Source organism: Brachypodium distachyon, chromosome 3, assembly GCF_000005505.3.
Source record: "Brachypodium distachyon strain Bd21 chromosome 3, Brachypodium_distachyon_v3.0, whole genome shotgun sequence".
In the NCBI taxonomy this organism is placed as follows: domain Eukaryota; kingdom Viridiplantae; phylum Streptophyta; class Magnoliopsida; order Poales; family Poaceae; genus Brachypodium; species Brachypodium distachyon.
The window spans coordinates 57,206,123-57,225,955 of NC_016133.3; the positions used below are offsets into that span (position 1 = coordinate 57,206,123).

At 43.1% G+C, this 19,833-nt stretch overlaps 1 protein-coding gene across 3 annotated transcripts; it reads right to left on the reverse strand.

Annotated features, from left to right (window-relative positions):
• Window positions 1-1,610: 1,610 nt before the first annotated feature.
• Window positions 1,611-17,906, reverse strand: LOC100826983. 3 transcript variants are annotated; one of them, XM_014901070.2, is made up of 19 exons: window positions 16,301-17,906; window positions 15,096-15,181; window positions 14,672-15,013; window positions 14,503-14,586; window positions 14,019-14,429; window positions 13,204-13,270; window positions 11,411-11,606; window positions 11,158-11,261; window positions 10,819-11,028; window positions 10,429-10,682; window positions 10,119-10,343; window positions 9,826-10,047; window positions 9,700-9,753; window positions 9,383-9,448; window positions 9,150-9,287; window positions 8,682-8,735; window positions 6,624-6,683; window positions 2,717-3,085; window positions 1,611-2,638 (listed from the first exon to the last, which is right to left on the reverse strand). In XM_014901070.2, the coding sequence occupies exons 1-19, from the start codon at window positions 17,619-17,621 to the stop codon at window positions 2,474-2,476; spliced, it is 4,428 nt and encodes a 1,475-aa protein (XP_014756556.1). In that variant the 5' UTR covers window positions 17,622-17,906; the 3' UTR covers window positions 1,611-2,473. The 3 variants fall into 3 exon arrangements, with proteins under 3 accessions (XP_014756556.1, XP_014756555.1, XP_010236067.1); XM_014901069.2 differs by having other exon boundaries at window positions 1,611-2,641; window positions 10,819-11,025; window positions 16,301-17,905; XM_010237765.3 differs by having other exon boundaries at window positions 1,611-2,641; window positions 16,301-17,905.
• Between the last annotated feature and the right edge of the window lie 1,927 nt (window positions 17,907-19,833).

Below are 19,833 nucleotides of genomic sequence, written 5' to 3' on the forward strand. Positions count from 1 at the left end.
CTGGGCGGTAGTGGCCCGGATCGGCGAATCGCCTGCCAGATCTCTCGGAAAAAGAAGTCAAGTCGAGATCCTGTATGATGATGATAGAGGACACCGCGACAGCGGCAAAGCCCGGGAGGGAGTGATCTGCGCGTGCCTTTTCTTTGTTTCTTTCCCTTTTCCTGGTCGTTGTACGGATGATCAGAGATGGATGCTACTACTACTGCTGTGTGCGTGCTTTCGGTCGAGCACACGACCGATCTGTCTGTCACGGAAGCTTCGGCTGCTCTGTTTTCTTTCTGAGCTGCGTGCGTGGCTGGCCAGGGTTGGGTCGGGTAGAAGGAGCGTCCGCCTTCTCTGTGCAGTCAGAAATGGGGCAGGAAATTCAGCCTTATTACCGTGATTTTTCTCTAGAGGAAGAAGGTGCTTCGTTTTTTCTTTTCTTTTTGTTGAGAAACAGGTGATTCGTGATCTCGGACAGGTTGGTTCGGTTTTTCCTCTCCTGACCATTGAAAGCTCTGTTCTACTCTTGTGCTGATAAGTAGATGGAATTTTGGGCGACAAATTTGTACATTGTGGTCCTGGTTCGTCTCTAGCTCTAGTATGATGTAATCACCGCTCTTAGATTTTGGCGATGATTTGTGCGGTCATTCAAAATCTATGAGGTTAAGTTTGTGCAAAATTGACTCTATGGTTTTATCATAAGGACTGAAACTACTACGCGCGTACGATGTATCCGTGTCCGACGCTTGTACGTTCGTGATCTGACGGTGAACTGCACTTTCCCTAGTTGCTTGAACGGTTTGATGCAGTGTCGTACAAAAATTGGATAAAAAATATCGGACGCAGAGCATCGTTCCATGAGGACATAGAGAAGTAGTATCAAGAGAGTGGATCTAAAATGCATGACTTTAATTTATTTATTTTGGATTTTGCTTTTAATCTTATCAAGAACATCTATTGTCGTTGTTGTTCGTTCCAGTTTGTTAGGTTCTTCTTTTTACTCTTTATTTTTATCGACTTAATAAAATGAGATGATTGTTTTTAAGAAAACAAAAACGTCACAATAAATTCAGTTGGAAAAGGGTGCGTTATTCACATGTTTTCGAGAAAGGACGGGCAACACGGTGCTTTGGAAACGTGTGAATATCCCTTTCTCTATGCAGGAAGCAAATGCCTGAATATATCAAACCAGCCAAATACAGGGCCTATTGCCGAGTGGTGAGAGCAAGGTTAAGGTTAATCCTAGTCCTGTGCGTCTGCCTCACATAGTTAACAAGACACCTGCAATTAAAAGAACGGTTAATAAGACACCTGCAGTTAAAAGAAAGGTTAATCCTAGTCCTGTGCGTCTGCCTCACATAGTAAATGTAAATGCCCATTAGAGAAATTTTTAAATACGGCAAGTCTATCTGAACGCAAGGACAGGAACCAAAAACAACAATAAAAACATAGCATTTCTAGAATAAGTGTATTTGTTTGCCTCCGAGCCCACAAAGGTAACAAGAAGAGATTCAGCAACAATCACCACATAAATATATTTTTATGAACAAAACGGCAGCCAGCCTCCAAGCTCATCAGAATTTGGAAACATACATCAGGCACGATCTGTCAGGTTGAAGCACAACAGGTGGGAACAAGTACAGACCGAAGAAATGTTTTTATGTTGCCAGTGTAGCTTACAACGGCACCTAACACGGTTACCAAAGTTACAAATCTGGACGGCAAGCAGAAAACCAGTCTCAGACCAAAAATATCTGGATCCAACATAAACGAGTTAAATACTAACAACCAAATTTGACTTATTAACTCACTAGTGAACTTCCCATTTGCTGTCATCTTGACAACATAAACCATGTTAATCTTACATATATCCAAAAGCCTACTGGTTTCATCAAATCGCCCTAAAGCAATCAACAAAAGAAAAAAGAATAATCTTGATCTGTGCTATACCGGCTCTCACCATTAACTGCTTCTACTATCTCCAACCCTACAAATAAATGAATCAGACCTTGTTAGATACCAAATGCTTCTTCCTGCTCCTATGATGCAACAACCATATAGTCGTCCCATTTCCCTTCTTTTCTTCTACAACCAAAAAGGAATGGTAACTCTTTATCTCTCTTTTTGCATAACTAAACTATGCATTTGCAAAGGAAGGAATGTACAAAGAAATTTTTACACCCTAAGAAGCAAATCTATATACACAGGTAAGACGCATCTTTGTATAGCCCTTGGTAGGTGGAGTGCACCCATGTTGTCATTCATCCAAGTGGGGACCAGCTTTTCTAGTCACGACCCCACACCAAACATTCATTCACAATAGCTTGGTTTGCATCATTCTACAGCTATGTCTGATAGGATTGTTGCTTGTCGGTGATCCTTGCAGCAAAAACACATGCCAGCGCTGTGTACATTTCAGTTATGAACACATGGCATGCAAACATTTCACCGTTTTCCATCAGAGAAATTAACCATCTTGATCTTAGCTGTCCTATCCACCAGGTTCTTGTGGTTCATGGGTCTGTGTATTTTGTTTCCATGGTTTCTCTTTAGAAAGAGAATCACGGGGGACATACGCATATCCCTTTGGAAGGCGTTGGTTCTGCGTAGAAGCTTGATCAGATGTCATAACTAGCTCCTTCTGAAATGTTTCCACCTGCTGCAACATCATGAGTTGTCCATTAGCTTGGTGTCAGAAAGAAGTGGGAAAAAACCTGAAAAGGGCAGTACAAACCTTCTTATCTTTTGTCTTCTTTTTTCCATCTTCCAGTTTCTGTAAGGCAGTAACTGGTCTTTGTGGAAGTTGCTTGCCAGCAAGTTGTCCTCTCTCACTCAACTTCCGTTTGAACGATATCAACGTCCTTGAGCTATCAGCTGTGTTTCTATCAGCATCTCTGTTATTAAGTGAAAATCTTGTGGTATTTTCCCCAGAAATAATACTATCCACCGTGACATCGTCAGATCTCTGCAAGGTTCCACTGTATGATTTATTGTTAACCGAAGTAGTGGCAGATTCTGAACTAGCTCCAGGTGCAAGGTAGGAGAATACAACGGCATCCTTTGTTTTGGCAAGTATGTCATGATCACACAGAACCGTCTCTCTCTGGCATAATACACAGCACAATAAATTAGTTTACACCATGCATAAGAAAATATCATGACAATCTCTTATGAACAGAAATAATGTAAAAGTGAATTTTAGAACCAGGAATGAAAATAAAACCAAGGATTATTCACATTTGTGAACATTTAAATGCACAAAACTCAATAGGCACCGAATAGGATTAATCGAGTAGGTAATGCCAGTGATGGTTGTGGTACAATGTTCATACTTTTCTCACACAAAAGGAAGCACACTGATACCGTAGCTATCCCATCTCGTTTGTCATGGAGTTTATTCCTTTATTTTCTCAACAAATGCAATAGCCTATTGCGCAACTCTCAACAACCTAAAGAAACTTTCCATTCCTTTTAGCTCACGCAGATACGGCAGTTTTTCACTCGCTGATATTTTGTTCATTCATTTTCTCAACAAACCAAGTGACCACGTGCACATATCTCAATAAACTGAACAACCATTTCCTCCTTTCTGGAAAGCAAGAGTCAAATAGATACAGCATGCAAAGGCTTGAAAAGGGCAGTTGACAGTCCAATTGAAACTTTCATGTGCTTGAAGCATGAATATATTGGTGAAAACCATAACAATGCAAATGGCACTCAGCTAGTTAAGGGTGCATGCAACCGGGATTTTCCCTTTTCACAATAAATACTAATTATTTATTTTTCAGTTACCAGGGGCTGGCTATGCAAAATATCTGAGTACATTTATAAAACCTGTTCAAGAGGTGTGTGTTATCTGGGGGTATACTCTACAGGTGCGGGTCTGCGTACTGAGTCGACCAGGGTAATGCCTGATTGGTCAACAGTTCTAGTTGATTAGGAAACAGAGTCAGTTCATGAACGTAATATAGTTGTATTCTGTTTGGCATCTCTAAGTCATACCTCATTGTAAAATACTAAAATTAGACAGACACGTGAAATCAAGTCAAGGAGTGACATAAAGTTTTTTTCTATCCTAACGCCTTTCTGTCTCTCACTACCCTGCTACCCTTCAACAATGCTGTCCATTACGCTCAAACGTGTGATCGTCAGATTACAAGCACCTTGAGGTTCGTGCGCATACTCTTCATCAAGCAACCCCAAGTGTACTTTTGGTGCTTGTTCGGTGGCCTATACCATGGTCATGTCATCTCGACCAACAGTGTGGCAATGTACAACGACAAGGTTCGTGTAGGCCGGCCTCACAATAGGTTCGCTCCTGGGTCTAGCTCATTATTGCCATAAGTCCATTAAAAGAACTCGGCACAATTGCTGCCCTGCTCATCAAGTTATTGAAGAGAAGGAGGGGTGTCATTGGTGTGACGAGGAGACAGACACTTTTCACTATCTCAAGCACACACTGTGTTGATGCTATAGTTCTACGAATGCTGGACTTCACCTCTCATTTCGTCATCGAGTGCGATACTTCTTGTTCCGGTTTTCGTGTATTTCTTCATCAAGGTGACAGGCCCTTGGCTTTATAAGACACCATATTGCTCCACACCACAGCAAGCTAGCAGCAAATGAGCTGTAACTTATTGGCCTTGTCCATTGCTTACGTGCAACCTACCATGTTCCCCGCGACCATGTGTGCACGACCATGCAAGTGATTGTGTTGTTTATCAACGTAACAAGACAGACACTCTTTATCTGGCTGGACTGCTTCAACCAGTGCTGATACCTTTTGTCCACTTGGTCTGACATCTCCACTGTATTGAAGCTCTTCCTCGAGTCCATACCAGATCAGGAATTCTCTCGGTCATGGATTGGTTCTCTAAAGATGCCATTTTAATCCAAAAATGGGCAAGGCCAATATGGGCTCAGCATTTCACCATCGAATGGTCAGACTGAGGTAGCAAAAAAGGTTATTGCCATGTATCTTCTCTGCAAGGCAGGAGATAGGCCACGACAGTGCGTGCACTGGCTTCCCTAAAGGAGAATATTGCTATAATACATCCTACCAGTCCTCACTTCAGGATACACCCCTCAAGGTGGCTTACGATCGCAACCTCCATCCTTGCCTTATCTCTGGGCCTGGTGAAGCCAAGGTAGCATACGTCCAGATGCTTCGTGAGCATGACCAGTATCCGCAGAAGTACGGGGAATGCCTGCTTGATGCCCAACAACACAGCAAACATTACTACACAGCACTCCTCCGGACTTGCAGTTTGAGGTAGGCGTGTGGACATGGCTCCGTCTTCATTATCACCAAGCAGTACTGCTAACCGGGCATGAGCATGGCAAGCTAGCTGAGCGGTATTACGGGCATCATTAAATTCTGGAGGCGCATAGGTACCGTTCATTGCGCATCATCTTGAACCGCCAGCTGGTACTCACCTGCATGATGTTTGATTGTTTTCCAAATGAATCTTCTTGAAGAAATATCATGGGGCTGCGCCCAAGGAGAACTCTTCCATGGCCGTGACTGAAGATGTTGTTCCTTCTCTGACCAAAGTACTTAGCTCCAACCTGTACCACGTGCTCAATCATATCTTCGTTCGGTGGACAGAATCTTCTGCCATGGAAGCAACTTGGGAGTCATTGGAGGACTTCGTCAAGCAATATCCAAATGTTCAGCTCGAGGAGCTACTTGTCGAGGAAGGGAGAGATGAGGCAAACGTACCATACAGGTGCAGGTTTGGGCCAGACAAGCCAAGCTAGGGCTGCTGGCCAAGAGTTTGACCCCAGGTAGGATTGCTACGTGTTGGGAGTCCTCAGTCGACCAGATCAAGGTGATGCCTGATTGGTCAAGAATCGTAGTTGATTAGGAAAATAGCCAGTTTTTAGGTTTTTAGGGAAGTAACAGGTGTGTCCTATTTGGAGTCCGTCAGGCAGACCTCTTTATAATGAGGCAGCCACGTGAAGTCAAATCAAGGAATAATCGATAGAGTTCTTTGAGTCCCCAATCCCTTGCTGTTTCTCTACACCAGCTACCGTTCTCGGACAGCACCACACATCGCACCCAAACGTGTGACCTCTGGACCACAAGAACCGCCTTCAGAAGTCGAGGCTCTATAGTATGCAGCTAGCAACAGATGCTGCATGTCAATCATGATCTCACAGTAGACAGCAGCTGAGTACATTTCTGGAAAAAATTTGGTATAAGTGCATATAATTTATATCATCGTTTTCAAAAATAAGAAAAAAACAGTTGGAGGGAGGAGAACGCCTGCTGGACATCACATTCTGCTGCATGTTACTCGAGGCCAAGAGGCAGCGAATCCGTAAATTGATTGATTTCAAAAGTAGTTAGTAGTTATATCGTTCCGTAAATTTACAACATGGCAGCATCATTAAGTAAATCAAACAAAACACCAGACAGATAAGGTTGCTAACTTTCAGACAATAGTACAGGAAACAAATTTAACATGATGCGTATACGGTCTCATAAACTAGCAATTCAAGTATGATTTGTATCTACTCCTGTGAAGGAAAAAGGAATTGATTCATAAAGAAAATAACTAGATCAAAGTAGGTAACTTCAAGATACACTTGGACTTTGAAGGCACCAAACAAGAACTAGAATTAATGGCCGGGCATACCTTGACCTTTTCTCTCTTAATTACCCTCTCGCACAAGAGGCGTAACTTTTCCAACTCAACCTGCAGAATGATTAATTTCCTCAATAAGCATTTAATCAATGTTCAATAAAAATGTCTATAGATGTACGTTCTATGATAACATGATTGTATCGCAAGCAAATCTAGTGCATCAATATGCGAGAATCACGTCCAACACAAAAACAGGTTGTTAACTACTCCCTCCGTCCCATATTAAGTGACTCAAATTTGTCCAAATATGGATGTATCTATGCCTAAAAAGCGTCTACATACATGTAATAGAAAGTCACTTAATATGGGACGGAGGGAGTATTAGCATGCAGCGCACCACCATAAATTGAGCCAGCAGGTACATCTCAGCTTTTCAATCATCTTTCAGATAAAATTTTCACCTCAACATGATAAGATATAAATGCTACTACCTCTGTTCCTAAAAATAAGGCGTTTTGGTAGGACATAACAACTGACATGAAGCGCCCGATCTGGCAGCTCGTGTCCAGAGGCTTCAGGTGAGATGGCTGTCTAGGTCAAGCAATGGCGAAGCCCTCCAAGTCGAGCGGCAGAGCTTCTGCGGTAGGCCATGCAGCGGCACGTCAGGGTGTGGGCTAGCCAGTGCCTTCCCCGACGAGCATCCATGCAGGAGCACCAGAGGAGTCTGGTATCCACCGTGTCGTCACATGCGTGATGCGTGTCCGGGTCTGAGTTTCCCAGGTCTGGCTGCCAGTGTGCTGGAGCAGGACGGCCATGCGGCCAAAGTGCAAGTCTGCATCGCAGGTCATTGCCGTCCAAGTGTGAGGGATGGCTTGGCTAGGGCTGGGCTGGTCAGTCTGGCAATGGGGATCACCCAGTTGGGCAAGATGGCCAGTAGTTGTCACTGTCGGTGCTCCCATGCGTCGTGGCACCGGCCAGCAGCAGCGCTGTATGTGGCCGATGCTGGCGCACGCAAGGTGTGGCTGTGGTCCCCATCTACCTGGAGTGCAGTGCTGTTGCAGTGCACCAGTGGCCTGTCTCTTTCCTGGAACCTCACAGTGGGATTGCGCAACAAGGTCATGGTTTCAGTCTTGGAAGGTACGAACGACGTCCCACGACGTGCAGCACTGATTGGCCTCCGTTGGTAGGGAATCGGCTAACAAAAGTGATGGGCTTATGCAATTGACGTTGCTATCGGGAGGCTGCTGCTGCATGTCGGCAGCATTGCCACGGATTTGGCTGAGGCCAGGGCAGTAGGTCATGCATCACCCGAGTGGGCCATGGTTGGTGGCTCGCTGGACTTTGGGGCACATGTCTTGGCTATGGCAAACAGTTTCTTGGTGGTGCTGGTGGACAATAGGCGTTGCGGTTCTAGTTGGCATTGGCAGTAGTTAGTGGAGGAACTCAAGCCATGGTGTGGCCCGGACGACCGTGTTGGCGGTGTCTGGGTGCATCTGCAATGCGAGGATGATGTCCGGCTTGTTGCGGTTCAGTTGTCTGCGTTGTGGGGCAGCAGAGAAGGGATCTGCACTCTCATCTGGACATTTCGTGCGCTCTTCTCGAGATAGCCAGACCAGGCATAGTCAATACCGGTGAGGTGCTTGGTCACCCTTCTACAGCGGGGACGTTTCTGGTGATGGCATGGGGCTGGCGATTCACTATTGTTGCAGTCGCCGTGCCTCATAAGTTGGTGTGGCCCAGTTCCGCCCTTTTCTGCGGAGTTGGATCCTCTTTTCCCGCAGTGGGGGTTTCAGTTGCTGTTCGACTTCTAGGCATGCAGATGGTTCCCAAAACTAGTGTTTTGTGGTTGAGGTGTCTGCTGCAATGCCTGTCTAGCAAGCATTGTCGTGGGTGTTTGGTAGTATTGGCCCGGTCTTAGACCTGTAATTGGTTTCTATCAATGCATCGTGGCACAAACTTGTGTGTGTTCTCGAAAAATAAGCAGATACAACTGACTAGCAACAAAAGTACTTCCCAGAAAGTTTTACTTGGTAGTAGCTACAAAATGTTACGTTTCATGCTCATCTAAATTTACTCGACCACCGGTAAGTATGTATCATGCATACTAACCCTCATCCTTTTCAAGCTTTTGAATTCCTCAGGTCCAGATTGATGGGCATCAGTCTGCAGGAATTTCAAAGAGCACAATAAGATACCAAAACAGCAGTACCAAACACAGGATTGCTATAAATAACAAATACGCCCCTTTCAGTCCATGTAGGCAGGAAAAATATGCACCAATGAATCAAACAGTATGCCGTCAAGCTTGCAAATTAGACGCATGATTACACTAACCCTCGTCCACACACAATTATACTAACCCGTGATCCCATCCACATTGTTTTTCCTCATTATCAGAAAAGTATGACGCTATATTTAAGCTATCAATTCGATATACATGTGCAGCAAGGGACTGACCAAGTTCACTTCCTATAATAATGACATTTATTTGCATGATACAAGGAGAATAGTTAACCTGGTCATAGGTACAAAAGAAAGAGATCAATTGCTACAAAATAGCCTTGATGCTGCACTAACCTCTTTCTGCTCTACGCTGTGTTTGCCACAATATGCTTTGTGCTGCAACATACTCCCAAATCCTTTTGTGTTCATGTAGAAACCAGCATGTCTAGCACAAGAGGGGTGAAAAGTGGTTTCGCAGTCCCCACTATTGCACTGCATGGTAAAAAGAGGAACTTGTCAAAACTCCAAGTGATTGGTCAAGTCTCTTCATGCTCTAAATTACTAAACAGGCAAAGGTGATGCTGTACCTTGAGGCACGCGCCAACTTTGCGGATGCAAAGACAACAAGTATCTTTCTCCATTGCAAGGGTTTCCTGGTGGATTCATTAAATAGTCACATGTTAAGTTGATATAGTAATGACATAAAATGATAGCTTGACAAATAATAAATTAACCATAGCTTCTGAGTATATGGACAATAAAATAAAAGGAGGAGATTCTACTTAGTCCTGAATAAAAAACAACCACAGATTTGATACATGGGCAATAAAAAAAACAGCAGAGGTTTGATCAATTCCTGAAAACGGAATCTAGAAGAATTGCAAGGCTGGACAGAGAAGAGTACCATTCCGTCAACTGGATTATCTTGCCCTCTCATGTACTTGGTCTCCAACAACCACTAAGAAAATATTAGAAAAAAAAGTTAGAATTCAAACTCGTACGAAACCAAAGGTGACAATTATTTAATTACCTCGGCACAGAAGGCATGGATCCACTGCCTGTCTATAGCCTTTCTAAAAGCACCGGATCTTCCATGGCACAGACCGCACTGTACCAGGGATAAGTTTGTCTCATTGCAATCCAATCGATCAGTAGAGCCAGCAGCTTCTGATGAAATATCTTCGCAAAGTTCACATTTCCAGGGGCCAGTAGATATCCCTAGATTTCTATAGCAATCTATGTGGACAGCAGCCTGCTGAACAAGTCAAAGTTAAATACACAGTGAAAAACAAAATTTCAAAACACAACAGAATCCAAAAGCACCTTGCATCTGGAGCAAACAAATATCCGGTTCAACACACTTTCACTCCGCAAGCATACATCACAGCAGAGTGCATTTTCTTTTGAGAAAATTGGCATATGGAAAGTGCCAAAGCTAGCCTCTGGTGAAACTTTGCTGTTGGATGCCTTTGATGAATCCTTGAACCGTGGCAATGAAGCAGTCCGCTGAGCAACTCTTGAAGATCCTGCTCCAAATTTTGGGGAACTCTGCAAGTGCACGAGAAGTAAGATACATAGCGTCTGCAACAAAAAACCCATTTGTTGATTGACCAGTAAAAATAAAGCAACAAACCTTTTGAATAGTTGGCACTAGATCATCATTTGCATCTTTTCTCACAGTATAGTTACGTGAGGAGGCTGCAACAGCAGCTGCAGCTGCAGCTAGTACAGCCTGAGCTTCTTTATGTCTCTTCTCTTTTCTCCCACGTTTCTTAGCTTCTCGAACATCACGAAGAAACTGATTGACAAGGATGAAATCCCATTTCCTTTTACTGAACACATCCAACTCGCGAGAAAGATTATGGACAACCTTCACTATTAAATCTTCTGCAATATTAAAGTGCATTGTGATTCAGAAGAATGAAGACGCATTAAGAATGGACAATAGACAAGATTTAATTATTTGAAAGACTCATCAGCAGAGTAAAGGATATAGAGAATAAATAAACACAAGAATTTTTACCATATCTATGCTTTAGAACAATGGCATTGTCAAGCAGCCTAGCTTGTAAGAATACCATTTCTCCTTCTACCTCATCATCAGGTGAATCATCAAGGATTCCCAAGGATTTTGCCTTTGAAACTTGATCTGACACATCAATTTCTGTTGCTTCCATAAGCTTTATTGAGGAATCCACAGGCCATTTCTCATCAGAAGTACATAATCGTTCTTCTAGTAATTATTTGACGGAAAAAACGGTTCAGTAAAAGCATGACAAGTAAAAACACCATTAGCAACATTCAGATGCCAAAAATGTAGATTGACACTAGGTAATTAATCGGAGAATCATTAAGAATTTACCGGGATGACATTGCGTCTGCTTGTTCTGCTTAAAAGCATGCTCCCAAAGAGAAACAATCTTTCTCTTAATAAATGGATGAATATAAGAATGAGAATCATCCAAGCTGCATGAAGCAAAAATTAAAAATAGGGGTTAACACATACCACAAGGACCGTTGTTAATGCAAAAGAGGTGGTCCCAGAGTAGATAAGGCAGGTGGGTAAAAACAACACCGTCAAATATGCCAAAATTCCATTAGTTGGATTTTTATACCTCAAAAAAGGTTGTCCATGAATGTGATCCAGATTGCAATTACGGTGATTGCTTGCACCATTTTCAGCTGCATCTGATCCAAGTTCAGCATTCTCACCCGAAGAAAAGGTTTGATCCAATGAAGATACACGCCCCTCCACTTCCGAGCCAACTTCAGCTTCAGCCAAGTCGTTAGTTTTAATTCGAAGTGATGTACCTGTTCATAAAATATTGTAAGAACGAAAACAATACTACACAATTAAGTGAACAATCCTGTCAACAACATGTTAAATCAAACATATCAATTAAAATAAAATAATGTAATGTACATATGACAACCCTTTCTGCACAAATGAGAGTTATAACTCTAACTTCTAGGTCCATAAATGAGTAATGCTTCAAGAATTTTTATACGACAGTCCTTTCTGCGAGAATCTAGGTCTATTCTGATGTATAGATGTTCTATTGATTGATTTGCGAATTTCTACAAAAGGAAACAAAATACTCATTAAAAGAAGGAAAAAAGAATATCAGCTTTACACCTAAGACTTACAATCCACCTAATTCTTTACAGAAGGCTAGCTACGACTCTACTTGTACAATTTCAAATTCAACAGTCAACCAAGATAAATCACAGTGAGCTAACGACATGCCTTTAATTCACCTATTTTTGTTATGCTGGTTATTGAGTCCACAAAAGAAATAAATCATTGTAAGGAATCCAGATACAACCATCACACTTCAATTTTAAGCCACCTATCTTCACAAATAATTAGCTATGACTTCAACTGGAATAATTTCTTACAAATACGGCTTCACAAGCGCTTATATTTCTGTACTTCTGGATATAATAATTATTTGAAACTTAAAATCTTACTGGAATGAGAACACTACATTGCACAGCACGGCACACCAACATCAAACTGGCCATAGAGTGAGCTGATCTAGCAAGTAAGCACAGTATGGCTCACAAAGGGAACACTGATTCCTATTTGCACTTACCAAAATAATGTTAATTAAAGGTTTCTTTGTATTCCTTATACTTAATGATATGGAAGAATGACATTGGAGGAGATGGTAACTATTAGTTGCTATAGTTATTTTTTTTCTTGAATGGAAAAAAGGGCAAGAGATTACTACATAGCACTTGCATTGCAGTAACAACTTGGGAGAATTGGTCTTGAGTTCTTGACCAATAGAGCTAAGAAGACAATGACAGTAGCATTAAATACCCACATACATAAATGTGGGACATCATTGCCACAACCTGTTGCATTATTGCCATCTGCCAGGAATAATAATACTAAACTGACCATGTAACCCACTTAATCACTCACAAGAAGCGAATCACATATAGTTTGAATAAAAACAAAGGGGGAATGAGGATGAGAATGTATCCTTGAATTTGCAACCATCAAAATGTCTTCTACAAAGAAAATATGAACTCCAAGAGTCCAAGTAAGCTTAGGAAATTCACAAAGTTAGCAGACAGTTCATTATGATAAAAGGCAGTCGAGCCAGAACAAAGAGCATTCAGAGCTGGTGCAGCACTACAGAGAACATGCAGTGCAGGTTCTTTTCAGACTGGGTCGCGGCATAAGTAAGGACATCTAACAGGTATGTTTCGTTAAAATGGTTGTGCTGCAATTTGTCTCGATTAATTTGTAAGTGAACAATAAACCAAAAGAAAACTGAGCTTCCAGTGGTAATACAAAAGAGAGTGGAAGGGTAAGGAAAAAAAAAACTCTCTACAGTCTAGAGATCATGAAGAAGGCAAATACAGTCTGGAGTAGCAGTTCAAGAAAAGATTATACCTTCAAATTGATTTGGTATCTCCATGGAAGTATCAAAAACTTTGTTGCCAGAAGTGTTGTTCGGTATCTGTCACAAGGATGGGAATCAAAATTGCAATCCGAAATAAATTCCTTAAGATCATAAATAATGACAGCACAGCCAATTACTGAGGGAAGGTAACCTGGAGGTCAGAACATTAGCAGAATAGCGAAACACAAATCATGATGACTGCGATGACAGAACTAAATCTAAATATTGTTAGTTAGCTATTTTCTTATTTGAGACAGAGGAAAGATGAAGGTTCCATTCACTTACTAGCGGGTGGCAGAATCGTGGGGAGCCTTTGTTACATTTAAAGGCCAATCCACCTGGTGGACGTTAATAGCTAAGAACTCATCTACTTTTTTACTGTCGAATCTTAGATAATATAGTCATTTAGCACAAAGTAGGTCCCTACGATCCTACACAATCAGTGTTTCACAGCGAACAACATACACATATAGCACCTAAGCCACTTCACCTAGTGCAATTTGAAAGAAATCCCATTCGAGCAACTAAAGATATCTCTCAACTTAAATGAACACAACCAATAGATCTCTCTTATTTGCACTTATAGTAAGTATAGGTGTGGATAATAGATATACGTGTGGAGTAGATATGCATGCAGAAACATTGTCAATGAAGGAGGTTGTTAACTTTTTGTGCCTGTTGCCAGTAATTCAGGAAAACATATCAAAGAAAACAATCACCCACTAACTGATATTTCATGAATCACAACAGTTCAGAGGCAAGAAACAAACAAAGCCTTATGGAATACCTAACAGTATGTTCTTACCAATTCTTCATGCACTTCCTTTGAAGTGTCATTGCTTCCGACTGGGAACAAAGTCCCAGTAGATTCTTTCAATAAATCTTCAGCAGGGAAACACTCATCATCAGCACTTTCTTTAAGCACTTTCATGTTTCCATTTTCCAAAGTAGTTCCAGTTGCACATAGAGCTTTCTTATCTTTTAGAATCTTGTCAATGTCTTTAAATTTTGTTGGTAAGGGTTCTGGTACAGCAGAATCCGACGTCTCAACTGCTGCTCCTTTGTCTTCTGTGACCAATGAACTCTTCAAATTGATACTATCTGCAATCTCAGACCCATCTAATTTGTTATCTTGAACAGCTTTCATATGTGCAGAATTTTGAAGCCACTTGATAATTTTCAATTTCAAACCATGGGAAAATGTGGTGGTTTCACCCTGAGATCAAAGAATTAGTCAAATAGCTTGTAAATAAATTTGTCATAGTAAACATAAGGTATGTCAAAAGTACCACGAGAGCAGCTTCCAAGGATGCTGGAGAAATACCCACTTCGGATGCTATATCAACAACACTAACCTCCCCGCTCTCAATTAACTGCAAATAAAGTACATGTATCAATGTTTTTTTCTTGATACAGGTTAGGCAGTAAATGCTATGTGGTTTTGAATGAGCAGTTCACCTTTTTAAGTAATGTAGCAATATCACCAGAATTTCTCATAAGATCTCCACCAACTGAGGGATGGTCAGTATGCATTTCCATACTTCGGGTTGCTTGAGTATCTAAACTTCTAACGTTATGAGGCAAAGCACCATGCTCCATGGTCTTTACTTTGATAAGATTATCAGGATTGAATCTACTGGCTTCATAGTTCATGAATGTGTCCTTGTTCTTGCGTGTGAATCTCAGTTTTGTTATCTTTCCAGGGTTTGCATCTCTTGGCCTCACTTCAGGACTCTGTGCAGATGCATTATTACTTTGTCCAACTGAAGAATGCTTTGAGCAAAATGCTCTTAGCTCAACCTACAAAGTAAACAAGCACAAAAATTGAACAACAGCAACCTACATAAGGCTGATGGAAACTGCCTAAAGATAATGATCTCACATTAGGATGGCCAGATTTTCCCCATATCTCCATCCGGTGCTTGGACTCTCGCGCGCATATAGGATGAAAGGCTGCCCTGCATGCCCCTGCATACCATATGAAGCTTAGCATTAACAACAACCTACGAAAATGGGGTAACTTCTATGCATGATTGAATAGTAATTGGTAACTACCATTTTTTTTAGCACGGTACAGAAGTTGAGAAAAATGTCAAAGATAATTAAAATGTAACAGGTTTCTTTTCATATAATATATGCCCTATGAACAGATTTAGGATATAATCCAATGATTATCCTGTCTTGAACAAAAATTTCATAAAAGGAAATTTATCCAATAGAGCTCGGGGTATTGAGATATGTAAGTGGATGTTCCTCGAGTTAACAGTATCAGAGATATATATATTCCACAGACATTGAAGCAAATTTGGGATTTTCTGTACAACCAAAACTTGATTTTAACTAGTGTAGACCTATTTTGTCTTGCTCTGACATGACAACATGATATCTATAAAATTCCATATGGCACATAATAGCAAAATACCCTTGCCGAGTGCCGACTGAATGCCGTGACCGTATTGTTATGTAATCAAAGCATCAACCAAGTATACCACATGTTAGAAGTTACAATATGTTTCACAAAGTAGTTATTGAAGCATCTATTCAGAAGTGGTATGCTCTGTATGGAAAGTCTCCGCCAGAAAGGAGCTATACTGCCCAACTATGTTAGAAATATTTGGTCCTCCAGCCTGGTATGGCAGAAGGTGGATTATTACGCTTGATTGCAAATAGTGTTCTATGCCTAATGTTGAACAATTACCTCCTCAGGCACATGTAACGTATTGCATGATTATTGTTGGAAAAGGATGATAACATTTGTTGGATATCTTGCATTACAGAAGTGAAATTTGAAGTTGTGACTAGTGCAATCAAAGAAAGACAAAAGCTGTTAAGTATCAGAACAGCCAAAGCTTAACAACCAACAATTGAGTGGGCTTGTGTTATACAGGTAGGAAGAACTACATATGTTGATTTATAGAACTGTACTGAAGGTTTCTACATTGCTAATTGCAAAATAATGATACAAGATGAGACTACGACTCTCAAGCAATATTTTCTGCTATACATACGGTCTAATAACCTTAAGAATTATATTTAGTAGATCAAAGTTCAAATTTTCAAAATGGAGACAAGGAGTAAAATACATACCATGGCTACATCTTATGCATGCACCATGCTTAACCTTGCAAATGGAGCACACCAGTTTCCTCCGATTCTCTTGCACACATCCAATATTAGTAACAGGTTCCATTGATTCAATGTCCTCCACCAGAACCTCTGGTGTCCAAAGACTACAAAACAAGTGAGCAAATTTTAGGTTGCCTTCATCTGCAGCTCGATTAGGCTCCCCTCGTGCAGGTTTTAGAGCCCCTTTCTCCTTTGGGCACAGCACACAAGGCATTGAAAGGGTGCTGCCCGCATCTTTCTTCGATGACCACCCTGTCAACTCCAAATGCTTGCACCAAGCGCACAACCACTGGCCATCTGGCACAACACGCAGACCATAACACTTTTGGTGCATGGAAACCTTGCAGTTGTTACAGTGAAGCATCCTATTGGACACAGCCTCACTCTCTCCCAAACAGCAAACATCACAGATTGACCCAGCCTCAGCTCCCAAGCACGGAAGCAGCACAAGCTGCTCTAACCCAGCATCAACACCTAAAAGCTTCCTCTTCTTGTTTGGCCGCTCCGAAGTGAGCACAACTCGCTCCCTTGCTCCTAGCAGCCAATTGATTGATGTTCCTGCCTCCTCTCCACATTTTGGTGGCACGAAACCGCCACTGCTGCTAGATTGCTCCACTTCCAATGGCCACTCCTCCCGTTGCACAACCACCTCACGTACACCCTGCTCTATGCTCTGCTCGCTGAGCTCTCGGGTACTACCCAGCTGCTGCACAACCACCTCATGTATGCCCTGCTCGGCACTTCTGTTACTAAACAAATCCGCACTCTGCCCACTACGCTCTTTGTTACTGATGACTTCTTCACCACCCACACCCAAGTACGAGCTCGTTTCAGCGACAGCCACGTCGAATGTCTCATCCTTGTTCACTAACTCCTCGCCACTGCCGAGAAATGGCATGACGATGCATGGATCAAGCTCATCATAGCTGAATGGGAACTTGGGCCTTAACATATCAACATCATTCAAGGTTACAGGCCGGAAATAAGCCTCAAACTGATCCCATATGCCCTTCTTCCGGGAAGACGCCGCAGCCAGCAGCGGTGGATGCTCCGCGGCCGTCTCGTCCGGAGGCTGAATCTTCTTATGCTTCTTCCGCCCGTCACTCGACCCTGACCAGCTAACGAGCCGCGCGGGCAGCGTGGGGACCCTGGGCGCCGCCTCGTCGCCCTCGAACGGCGTCCGGAAGGACAGCGCCTTCCTGGCCTGCGCGTAAGGGTCGAAGCCGCCGCGGGGCGGCCCCTCCGGCGAGCCCTCGGCGCGGGGCATGTCCCGGGCGCTCATGACGCCTGGGCAGGGGAGGGGCGCATGGCCGCCGGGGCCCGCGGCGGATACGGACGGCGACCGGCCGCGGGCGGGGCGGGGGCGGGGGCACGGCGGAGCTACGCCTAGGGTTTCGTTCCGACCCCCGACCGAGTTCAGTTGCTCCCCTCTACCGCGTCTGTTCTCTTCTTACCCGGCCCGGTTTCCTCGCCTGGGTTTCGGATCCGATGGGAGGGAAGGAAGAAGAATGGGGTGGGAGGCGTCAGGGCAGGGGTACAGTTTTGGAGGAGTACAGAACTAGTAGTACAGACTACAGAGGAGGTTGCGCGTAGGAGGACATAAAGCTGTGGGTTCTTCTGCCCAGCTGGTTTGTTATAAACGGCAAGTTTTTACTGTCCAGCCAGGGAAAAAGAAACGTATACACGACGACGTATATACGACGACGAGAGAGGGATTGAACGGCTCCTGGCATTGCTGCTGCCGTTGACGTCACCGCAATAACACGTTACCTTAAATGGTGATCATTATCTTAGATCTAAACATTGTACGGTTGGTGGTGATGACGTGTACTCGTCCATGTACTATAAGAAATAGCCTCGAAATCTAGTATAATCTTCTCAATTTTAGAAATTAGGATCCACAAATCTGATACAATTCATGCATTCCTTGTGTATATACAGTCAGCATTAGATTTTCCAGGTAATAGGATCCAATAAAAACAAAATAAATGTCCGGAAAGAGAATATCTGATATTTCCTATTTCAGAAATTATGATCTCTAAATCTAATAAAATTAGTGCATTCCTTCGGTATATATAATTAGCACTAGATTTTCTGAAAAATAGGATTGAATAAAGACCCGAAAATGTCCATAAAGAAAAGGACATGTTCTCTCCATATTTTAAAAAACTTTATATTAATTTACAGTAGCTGGTGATGGACTAATGGTATGTACTTGCCATGCACTTTAAAAGTTAGCCTCCAAAACTAGTATAATCTTCCCAATTCTAGAAATTAGAATCCGCAGTATAATTAGCAGTCCTTAACTATTTACAATTAGCAGCAGATTTTCTAAAAAATAGGATCCATAAAAAAATTCCCATCAAGAGAAAAATCTGATCTTCCAAATTCTACAACTTAGGACTCTCAAATCTAATGAATTAGCACATTCCTTGTGTATATAGAATCGGCTTAGATTTTCCAAAAAAATAGGATTAAGGCAAGACCGACAAAATGTTCAGAAAGAGAAGGATGCATTCTTTGTATGGAAATTTTCTTTGCTAACTAGTAATTTACAGTTGGGTGATGGCACATACTCACCCTCTTACTTTAAAAATTAGCCTCCAAATCTAATGATGTATAATCTTTCCTATTCCATAAATTGGGATCCACAATCTAATGCAATTTATCACATTCCTCACGTGCTTTGCGTGGCTACATGGCATGTACTCCCTCCGTCCCGAAAAGATTGGCGTTGGCGGTCTTTTTGCAAAAACACCCCTCCCATTTCTTCTAATCAACCCTCGCTACATCTCTTTACATACTCGTACCCCTTCGTTTCTTTTCTTTCTTTCTTTTTCGTCTCTGCTCCCCTCCCGTCCTGGCTCGCTGCCACCCTGACGACGCCGATGCCGTGCTCCGCCTCCCCTCCCTCCCCTCCCCTCCTAGCTCTCCTCCGCCGCGCTCCCTCTCGCACCCGCCTCTGCTGCGCTCCATCTACCCGTTCCTTGTGATGCGCTCTCCTTGCGGAAGAATTGCCGACGATGAAGTTGGCTTCTTTTGGCCAAGAATCGCCGGATCCGGCGGCGGTGAGGCCGGATCCGGCGTTGACGAGGCCGGATCCAGTGGCGTGGGACACCGTGTCCGAGGAAGGCGGGGGCGCCGCACGTGTGCTTGATTTTGCCGAGCGGGCGGGGCGCACGTTAGAGCGTCGCGGGGAGGGTGCTTTGCTGGAGCTCGCCATGAGCCTCCATGTTGCCACCGCGATCCACGGCGACCTCGGCCGCCACGTCGTCGTTGTCCCGGTCCTCGAGCGTGCCATCGCCGTCGTCACCGTGTGCGCCGTCGACCCTGTGCCTAAAGGGGAGAGGAGCAGGCCGGTTCCGCCGCCGCCGCAACAGCATCCCAAGAAGGATGAGGAGGAGCAGCGGAAGGGGGGAGCGGGCGCTCACTGCCTTCTCTGGCTGGATGCAGCTTGGCGACACCCACACCATGCTCGGCCGCATGGACGAAAC